The sequence below is a fragment of the Eucyclogobius newberryi genome, unplaced genomic scaffold, assembly GCF_026437365.1.
Source record: "Eucyclogobius newberryi isolate DKJ021-1_F unplaced genomic scaffold, fEucNew1.0.hap1 SCAF_18, whole genome shotgun sequence".
NCBI lineage: Eukaryota > Metazoa > Chordata > Actinopteri > Gobiiformes > Gobiidae > Eucyclogobius > Eucyclogobius newberryi.
The window spans coordinates 33,738,065-33,748,728 of record NW_027315812.1 but is presented as its reverse complement, the minus strand read 5'-3'; the positions used below and the strand labels follow the sequence as shown (position 1 = coordinate 33,748,728).

General features: G+C 46.9%; 1 protein-coding gene across 1 annotated transcript in view; it reads right to left on the bottom strand.

Moving 5' to 3' along the window:
- The window catches only part of cubn (cubilin (intrinsic factor-cobalamin receptor)), a 277,880-nt gene that overhangs the window by 225,462 nt on the left and 41,754 nt on the right, over positions 1-10,664 (bottom strand). Inside the window, exons 23-25 of the mRNA XM_072451238.1 lie at positions 5,406-5,509; positions 5,253-5,338; positions 4,937-5,097 (exon numbers count right to left, since the gene is read on the bottom strand). Coding sequence (XP_072307339.1) covers positions 4,937-5,097; positions 5,253-5,338; positions 5,406-5,509 — 351 coding nt within the window. The remainder of the gene's footprint in view (positions 1-4,936; positions 5,098-5,252; positions 5,339-5,405; positions 5,510-10,664) is intronic.

The following is a 10,664-nucleotide window of genomic DNA, read 5'->3' as shown; positions in this document are numbered from 1 at the left end:
CATATGCAGTACTACACCATATGCAGTACTACACCATATGCAGTACTACACCATATGCAGTACTATACCGTCATGGTCACAGTCTGATCTGGTGATTTATTAAGCCCTGTTAGTCGCAGTATTCAAGCGTTGAGAGATTTTCATTACTATTCTGACCCTGACTCTGATCTTTTGCCTGCTCCTCGTGATCCTGTTTGCCGTCATCCACCTTGGACCGTCCTGAGTTTCCCTTCTGCCTGACCTCTGACATTGTTGTTTCCCTTTTCATTGAACCTGGAACGGATTAACAACTACGACTCTGGTCTACTCTCTGACACCGCTGTATGCAGGATCTGACCACCGCTGGAAGGACCTCCCCTTGTCGTCCTGACATATCAGTGACTTTGCACTTTCCCATTTGTGCTATTAAGGGATCATCTCAAAATGGGTTAAAGCTGAAAAGACCTGGTGCAGAAAAGTTGGAAAAGCTTTTTTGCAGGAAGACGCGGCGCAGCAAATGATCAAGAGATTTGGCTCTAGTCACGTGCTGCGCACTGACCGGAAGAAGGAAACAAAATAAACCCGCATGAGGTTTCGGCCAATCACAGAAGACGTGAGATTCTCACTGAGACAAAAGGGCGTGTCCTGCTTCTGTCATTCTGACATGTCTGAGGTCTAAACTCAGGCAATTGTCAATGACAGGTTTTGACAAGAAACATGAGTTTCTCACTCTCTCATCCTCTTGAGACCATCTCAATGTGGTCATCTCACAGTTTGGGTTGAATGGGATGTGCCGTAAGGCCCCTAGGGCCCCTAGGGCCCGTGCACCATGTGGATTGAGTAAACAAACATGCGACAGGTGACATAATACATTATTTGGAGAGTTCATAACTTCTAAATATAAACTTACCAAAGGATGTTCAGATGTTCACTAGAGGTGAGCAGGTCTATCAAGCTACTATCGCTTTATCAACACGTAAAATTATATGTGAAGCCAGTCTTAAGTCTTTTTTTTTGGGGGGGGGGGGGGGGGGGGGGGTCTAGAGAGAGACAAAAAAAATTAAGTCTTTTCAGCTTCAACCTATTTTGAGATGATCCCTAAAGACTGTTTAATCGTCGCCTGTTTCCAGTTCCGTAATTGGCTCCGTTCTGCCGTTCGTGACAGAACAATCTCGCCAAACCATGGAGCCCGTGGAGCTGGATCGGATCCGAACTGCTATCCAGGCTCAAGGAGCTAGGATGGGAGACCAGGAACAGGAGATCTCAGGTTTGAGGGAACTGTTACGTACTCCATGTAAGTCCATGTCTCAGCTAAATGCTCGCCTTGAAAAACCTGCTTCTACCACGGCTAATGTGAGTACCCGCATCTTCGCACATATCTCAAGTGCAGTTTTGGCAGGCTCGCGGTTCACACATCCCCACACCACCAAGATGTACAGGCAAATTTGGATCCTGTGGCCAGTATCTTCACCAATGCTTGCTAGTGTTTACCCAGCAGCCCCTCACGTCTGCTTCTGAACAGTCACGTATTGCCTTCACCATGAGTTTATTGAGTGAAAAAGCCGCTGCTTGGGCGGAATCTGTCTCTGTATCGGCGGCGTCTATGTCTTATGATGAATTTGTTTTGGAGATGAAGAGAGTGTTTGATCACCCTGTACGGGGCAAGGAAGCGTGTAAGAGACTGTTGGCGTTACGCCAGGGGCGCAACTCAGCTTCAGAATACACCCTGAATTTTCACTTTCTGGCTGCACAAACTGGGTGGGGACAGTTTGAGCTTCAGACGCTATTCGCACAGGGGCTTAATGAGGAATTAAAGGATGAGTTGGCCCCTCGAGATGAACCAGAGGATTTGGAACAATTAATAGCCTTGACAATTAAGCTCGTCAACCGTTTACGTGAGAGGAGAAGAGAGAGAGTTCGCAGTCCTGAGACACCCGTTGAACCCATACGATTGGGACGAGCTCATCTAACTCCTCAGGAACGCGAACATCGTATGCGCCGGGGGTTGTGTCTATATTGTGGGTGCAAAGGACATATGATCGCTAATTGTTCTAAGAAAATAAGTGCACCTCTGTTTCTAAGAAACCTCAAGTTAGCGATCACAACCCGGCAATCCGTCGCCCAAGAACGCATCTTTGTCTTTCTTTCCTCTCTGCTTCTGTTCAGGCTCTCATGCTGCTGGATTCCGGAGCAGACACTAACCCACTGGACGCAGCATTAGCACGACTCTTACGGGTACCCCTCGAACCACTGTCAAGCCGCTGGAAGCGAGAGCTCTGGGTGGACGAATCCTATCGACTATCACCCATCGGACCAGACCAATAAGGGGGGGCCATTTGCTGACAATCATCAGGAGGATTTAATGTCCCATGTTTTCAGCCCCCCCCAGTTTCCCATTGTTTTGGGGTACCCCTGGCTGAAAATGCACAATCCACAGATTGACTGGTCTACCGGAGAAATCACTAATTGGAGTAATTTTTGCAAAACTACATGTTTTGAAAGATCTGAGAATACCCTGAGTGTAAGGCAGTCGGAGCAGAGTCAGATTATGTCGCTGGAGCTCACCAGTAATGAGTCGACACGATGTAGCATAGCCACAGAAGGTGCTTTTCTGTTTATCCCGCCGTGTATTCCTTTTTATGAATGGGAGGCGTGTCCGAGGTGTGTAGACTGGAGCGCTTATTAGGGTTACTACAGGTGGGGGGAGGAGCTTGGTTTTGGTGATTTTGGGACCGCTCGGGCCGGATCGAGCGAGACGAGCGGCGGCCGCCTAAACCCACCGTGAGAACTGAACTCAGTAGAACCGGACTGTGAGGACCACCGGGGCAAAACCTGTGTAGCAAACCTTAATGCTTTGTTCGGATTACTCTGTATTCAGCGGCGGAGAGCGCGCTGGGACGAGCAGGAGGACACGCGCATCTGAGAGCGCATCGCGCTTGATTGTGAATTATTGATGGTGGATTACCCGTTTTTTTGTGGAATATACTTTTTCTCATTTGGATTTAATGACTAAACTCCCTAAACGCCGTGAAGGTTTGAGACCGTCCAAACTGTCAACTGAAGCCGTCAGCTGTGTTACATGTGACGTGATTTTTGTTTAGTTAAAGTAAAAGGCACAAGGCCACAACAAGTGTTTGGGGCGTGGACATTTAATTTTCCAGTTTACACATTATCAGAACTTATCAGCAGCTTAAACAGACACAAAAGCTTTGCGCATCACTATTACACCCTAAATAAATTAATGGTAACTGGGCTCTGAGGAGCAGATCGTTACAACGATTATCACGATCTAAGGGAAGTTTTTTCTAAGGAGAAGTCCGCAGTCTTACCACCTCATAGAGACGGTGATTGCGCTATTGACCTTCTGCCAGGAGCCACACTTCCCAAGGGCCGTTTATTTTCTTTGTCTATTCCAGAACGAGTGGCCATGGATGAGTACATTTCTACCTCGTTAAAGGCGGGGCTGATCCGTCCCTCATCTTCTTCAGTCGGGGCGGGGTTCTTTTTCGTGGGAAAGAAGGATGGATCCCTCCGGCCGTGCATTGATTACCAGGGCCTTAATACTATCACGGTAAAGAATCGCTGTCCACTACCTCTCATGTCATCCGCTTTTGAACTGTTAACCTGTTACCATCCACCTATTTTCGCCCTGTGCACAATGGTTGGACCCAAATGGCATTGCTTATTAAAAGAGGATCTTATGTTCCACATGTGAGTGTGATACATCATTAGAAAGTTTAGGCCTTCTAGTTTCTGCAGATGTGCACATGTCACACTGTCAGGGCTTCAGAACTTACACTACAGAGGCCCAAACATAAACAAAACATCCTTTTTTTAGTCTCGCCTGAATATTGTCCATGTGTAATGGTCCTGAGCATGACATACTTCATTGTGTGTTTATGCTGTTCACTGCACATGATGTTGTCATGACAACAACTGTGTAAAGTTTCAGATCTCTAGAACAGAAGCATTTTGGTGCTTTGACCTTTTTGTATCAAAAAGTATATTCGGAACAAGTGATCCAAATATGTGCCAAACTGTGCCAAACTGTTTTATTACAATTTTAGCTCCTCTATGATCATAAAACATACATTTTGAGAACAGTTTTGTCTTTGTCTATCTGGATGACATCTTGATTTTTTTTGGCAAGTGAGGAACAACACCAAGGACACGTCCGTGCCGTTCTGGAGAAGCTGTTGGAACAAAGACTGTTTGTGAAACTCGAGAAGTGTGAGTTCCATGTAACACAGACCTCCTTCCTGGGTTATGTCATTTCGCCTGGACAAATTCAGATGGATCCTTGCAAGATTAAGGCGGTAGCAGAGTGGCCTACACCCACTTCCAGGAGGAAGTTGCAGAGCTTTTTGGGCTTTGCCAACTTTTATCGCAAGTTCATCCACCGTTACAGCACGGTGGCTGCCCCTCTGCATCGTATCACTTCTGCTAAACAGCCATTCACCTGGATGCCCAAGGACAGAGCCTTCAGTAAGCTTAAAGAAGCTTTTTGTCAGGCGCCCATTCTGATTCAGCCCGATCCCACCAGCCAGTTTATGGTAGAGGTTGATGCCTCGGACCTTGGAGTAGGAGCCATTCTTTCACAAAGGTCAGTCACACACAACTCCTTATATCCTTGCGCTTTCTTTTCTAAAAGGTTGACAAATGCCGAGTCCAACTATAGCATTGGAGACAAGGAACTGTTGGCTATCAAGTCGAGGAGTGGAGGCACTGGCTGGAGGGCACGTGTGATATTGCTGTATTCCTCATCATGTCTTCTATGTTCCATTACTGCGCACACTGTATGTGTCTGTAGCACCACCTTCTGGTTCAAAGGGGTTAGTGACTAAATGGGGCAGAGTTGAACAATCATGAAACATACAGAAGAAAAAGGAGGCGTAATAATAAATCCCTTAAAGTGAGCGAATAAACCATCTTAAACGTTACAAAAAGCTCCACTGACCGCTCTGTGTGCCGTCCCAGTGTGCGGTGAAGCCTTTCTGTGTCACTGTGGCGTCTGAGCGGAATCGAACCCACAGCCGGTTGCTATGGGAGACCAGCACCGGGGGCTTGGTGGTGCCACACCACTTCCCGATCAGAGGAGAAGTCTCGTAGCCTCCGTCCCTGAAGAACAACACATCAGCCGAACAGATGATACACAAAATATGACAAATATATTTGAGGTTTAAACTCATTTCCTCCTGATGGCAAGGATCACGGCCTTGTGTTTTTAACCACACTCTAAAAGTATGTTTGAAACATTCTTAGCCTCGACTCACCTGATTTCTACAAAGTCGAAGTTGCAGGACGGCGGGGCGCCCTCCAGCTCAAAGCCAGTGAAGTTCAACATGATTTGCAAGTTGACCTGGAACAGGACACAGGCGATGGTAACTTCTTCTAGTCTCTAATCTCTAATAAAGAGCCATCCAGACCTGCACGGTGATGGTGAAGACGCAGTCCCTCCCGCTGGGGTAGTAGCTGGGGTAGTTCGGCGAGAAGAAGGAGCCGGTGGACGAGGTGAAGGACTCGCTGCAATCTGACAACACATGTACACCAGTCACTACATCAGGGAATCTTTCTGTGCTTTCAGCCATTGGCTTCTAATAAAGTCTCGAGAGAACATCGCCATGGTAACCTATCGCAAACAAGGTCAGGTCTGGCAGCCATGTTGTGGTGGAAATGTTTACTAAAGAACAGACTAATGCTGCATTCCAGTCGTCCGCAGAGGTTGGAATGTGAGAGTGTTTCAGTGCCAGCGTGTGTAACCATGACAACCTCAATCAAACAATAAAACCTGAGAATGAACTCAAATCCACCAAGTGAAGGTATCGACAGTCAGTGTTGTGCCTGAACGCAGTCATAATTTTGATGAACGTGAACTGAACGCACTGTATTACAGCTGACGAACGATACTGTGAACGCGTTCATTCTGGTGTCTGTGAACGGCACGTTCATTCTTTTTCATTTCGTTCAATAAAATGTCCGATTTCTAGAGACTTCCAGGCAAAAATCACACCGTCATGTTGCCCAACCAGAGCCTGGCGAGTGTGAGAGCTCCGGAGTTGTAGAGGCCAATAGCGCAGACAGAGATTTCGGGTGTTGCACCACACTGCACATGTGCATCAAAACAAACAGCATCATGGACGCGACAGCAACAGAGCAGCAGGAGTCGCCCTACGACCAGTTACAAGGAGCCGCCCTACGAGCAGTTACAAGGAGTCGCCCTACGACCAGTTACAAGGAGTCGCCCTACAACCAGTTACAAGGAGCCGCCCTACGAGCAGTTACAAGGAGTCGCCCTACGACCAGTTACAAGGAGTCGTCCTACGACCAGTTACAAGGAGTCGCCCTACGACCAGTTACAAGGAGTCGTCCTACGACCAGTCACAAGGAGTCGCCCTACGAGCAGTTACAAGGAGTCGTCCTACGACCAGTTACAAAGAGTCACCCTACGACCAGTTACAAGGAGTCGCCCTACGACCAGTTACAAGAAGTCGCCCTACGACCAGTTACAAGGAATCGTCCTACGACCGGTTACAAGGAGTCGTCCTACGACCAGTTACAAGGAGTCGCCCTACGACCAGTTACAAGAAGTCGCCCTACGACCAGTTACAAGGAGTCGCCCTACGACCAGTTACAAGAAGTCGCCCTACGAGCAGTTACAAGGAGTCGTCCTACGACCAGTTACAAGAAGTCGCCCTACGACCAGTTACAAGGAGTCGCCCTACAACCAGTTACAAGGAGTCGTCCTACGACCGGTTACAAGGAGTCGCCCCACAACCAGTTACAAGGAGTCGTCCTACGACCAGTTACAAGGAGTCGCCCTACGACCAGTTACAAGGAGTCGCCCTACGACCAGTTACAAGGAGTCGCCCTACGACCAGTCACAAGGAGTCGCCCTACGAGCAGTTACAAGGAGTCGCCCTACGACCAGTTACAAGGAGTCGCCCTACGACCAGTTACAAGGAGTCGCCCTACAACCAGTTACAAGGAGCCGCCCTACGAGCAGTTACAAGGAGTCGCCCTACGACCAGTTACAAGGAGTCGTCCTACGACCAGTTACAAGGAGTCGCCCTACGACCAGTTACAAGGAGTCGCCCTACGAGCAGTTACAAGGAGTCGTCCTACGACCAGTTACAAGGAGTCACCCTACGACCAGTTACAAGGAGTCGCCCTACGACCAGTTACAAGAAGTCGCCCTACGACCAGTTACAAGGAGTCGTCCTACGACCGGTTACAAGGAGTCGTCCTACGACCAGTTACAAGGAGTCGCCCTACGACCAGTTACAAGAAGTCGCCCTACGACCAGTTACAAGGAGTCGCCCTACGACCAGTTACAAGAAGTCGCCCTACGAGCAGTTACAAGGAGTCGTCCTACGACCAGTTACAAGAAGTCGCCCTACGACCAGTTACAAGGAGTCGCCCTACAACCAGTTACAAGGAGTCGTCCTACGACCAGTTACAAGGAGTCGCCCCACAACCAGTTACAAGGAGTCGCCCTACGACCAGTTACAAGGAGTCGTCCTACAACCAGTTACAAGGAGTCGTCCTACGACCGGTTACAAGGAGTCGCCCCACAACCAGTTACAAGGAGTCGCCCTACGACCAGTTACAAGGAGTCGTCCTACGACCAGTTACAAGGAGTCGCCCTACGACCAGTTACAAGGAGTCGTCCTACAACCAGTTACAAGGAGTCGTCCTACGACCGGTTACAAGGAGTCGCCCCACAACCAGTTACAAGGAGTCGCCCTACGACCAGTTACAAGGAGTCGTCCTACGACCAGTTACAAGAAGTCGCCCTACGACCAGTTACAAGGAGTCGCCCTACAACCAGTTACAAGGAGTCGTCCTACGACCAGTTACAAGGAGTCGCCCCACAACCAGTTACAAGGAGTCGCCCTACGACCAGTTACAAGGAGTCGTCCTACAACCAGTTACAAGGAGTCGTCCTACGACCGGTTACAAGGAGTCGCCCCACAACCAGTTACAAGGAGTCGCCCTACGACCAGTTACAAGGAGTCGCCCTACGACCAGTTACAAGGAGTCGTCCTACAACCAGTTACAAGGAGTCGTCCTACGACCGGTTACAAGGAGTCGCCCCACAACCAGTTACAAGGAGTCGCCCTACGACCAGTTACAAGGAGTCGCCCTACGACCAGTTACAAGGAGTCGCCCTACGACCAGTTACAAGGAGTCGCCCTACGAGCAGTTACAAGGAGTCGCCCTACGACCAGTTGCGTGAGTTTTATGATGCGGTCGGTGAGGATGGAACAATCTGCATTTCTGTGCAAACTTTGCCTGTGGGGAAGTCTGTCCCTTCAGTGTGAATCCTGGGGAAGGATTCAGAATTGGATGAAGATGAATCTGACACATATTTTCAGCATTAAACTAATACAATAATTGCTGCCTGTGGTTGTATTTGGGCTGTGGAAATAATTTAGAAACATTATAGCATAATATTAAAAAAAAGAACTGAACTAGTTCATTTTTTAGAGCTGTGAACTTAGTCTATCTTAATAACTTAATACAACTTAATTATCTGAGTTCCCGGTCTAAATTTGCTTCTTGACAATGACTCTTGGATGAGAGTCGAAACGTCTTGTTTTTTCTAAAACAACTGAACCATTTTCTACAATTTTAGGTCATACATTTTTCATTGAAAGTAAAGGTCATAGAATAAAGATCAATAGTTGTGTCCTTGTGGTGTTAGTGACACACAAACACACACAGGGCATTATCTGGACACACATAAACCATCATCGTGTCTCACAGAAGGGTTTAAGGTCCTCCAGTGTGAAGCTGGCCTGAGCCTAATGTAGGACCTTCCATTAAGAGATTTACCGTTCAGTTTATTCTTAACCCTTCAGGGTCCGGAGCTTTTTTGGCCGTTTTTGAGTACCTTCAATTTTGCCCTGATATACTACATTAAGAAATGTTTACCAGACCAATGTTCAGCACAACCTCACCTATATGATCAGTTAGATAGTTTTTCACTTTGACAAACTATTTCAACATAACTGGACCTAAATACACACAGAAAACACAAAGTCTGTCTAGAAAAATTATGTTTTTTTCATTGTAAAACCCTCAAACATGCTCAACCAAGCATTTAAAAACGTTCAAACTGAACCACAAGGTGCAAATATGAACATATACAAGTATTCTTGTGATATATACAAGCAATAAACAACTATTTACAAGAAAAAGTAGGTAAATCCACAGGCGTTTTTCTATTTGTGCTACTTCTCAAGCACACATAACAGGCCTTGTACTTCCATGTGAGTGATGTTCAGAAGGAACTCTAAACCAGGTCTAAACCAGGTCTAAACCAGGTCCAAACCAGGTCTAAACCAGGTCTAAACCAGGTCCAAACCAGGTCCAAACCAGGTCTAAACCAGGTCTAAACCAGGTCTAAACCAGGTCCAAACCAGGACTAAACCAGGTCTGAATCAGGACTAAACCAGGTCTGAATTAGGACTAAACCAGGACTAAACCAGGACTAAACTTGATCAACATGAAGTGTGTGCCTCATTTTGCTTTACTGTACTTGCTCTACTGACAATGAAATACTTGAAATACTAAAACCTCCAAACTACTCAAAAACAGCATGATTCCTCTCGTTCGTTCTTCCTCTTTGACTATTTGTCATGTGACTAATGTTTACATTCCGTGTGCATCCTGAACATCCGGGTTAGCACAAGCACACGTTTGTTTCAGTTCCTTTTTATCACAAAAGACGACAAAGTTGTTATAATAAATGCAACGCGCGCAGAAAAGAGCGCATATTTTTCCGCACATTTTTAATGCAATTGAAATGATCATAATTTCTGTTTTATTTGGTGGATTTACACCAAACAATCACTCAGACGTAGCTTCGGGGTTGGCACTGGGTCATATAGGGAATTGGACAGGAGGAAGTGACGACATGGCGAGGACGACATGGCGGGAGCCGGGCGGAAGTAAACAGGTGGTCGACCGTAGTAAACATGGCGAACGGTCGTATCATATTCATAATTTAGAAAGAAATAGTGTTAAATGGGCGTGCATTGAATGTAAAACAAAGAATTGTGAAAATGTAAATCACATGGGTCCAACCCTAAACCCTAACCCCTGACCTTAACCTTAACCTTAACCCTAACCCTAACCCTAACCCTTAAACCTAACCCTAAGTTTTAGGTTTACTTGTTTGGTTAAAACTAGTTTATACCATGACTTTGTAGCTAACTCATCCCAAAACAAACTAGACTGTAAACATGTTTTTAAACTCGAGATAATAAAGATCTGTGTAGGTATCAAACCCACGAATACTTTGCACCGAGCCGTGTCTCTAACCATCGGGCCAGCAAGTATGTTAAGATTGAGCAGCGAGACAGTAAAGTTATCTCTCTCACCACCAGGTGTAGCAAAACGGTGAACCGCAAGTAATTTGGGCCGCACGAGCACCGCCATCTTGGATTTTGTCACTTCCTGTCCAATTCCCTATATGATCTAGTGCCAACCGTAGCTTCGGGTCTCCGCTTCCGCATGATGTCGACGGCAACCGTCTACGTCACTTAGTTTTCATGCTGCGCGGGTCCTAAAGCCGACCATGTTTGCACACGCGCCGCGGGCGTCGACCCCGAAGGGTTAAAGATCATCAACCACAGAATAAAGTTATAATGAAAAGGACAATATCTGAAAAATCTATCTCA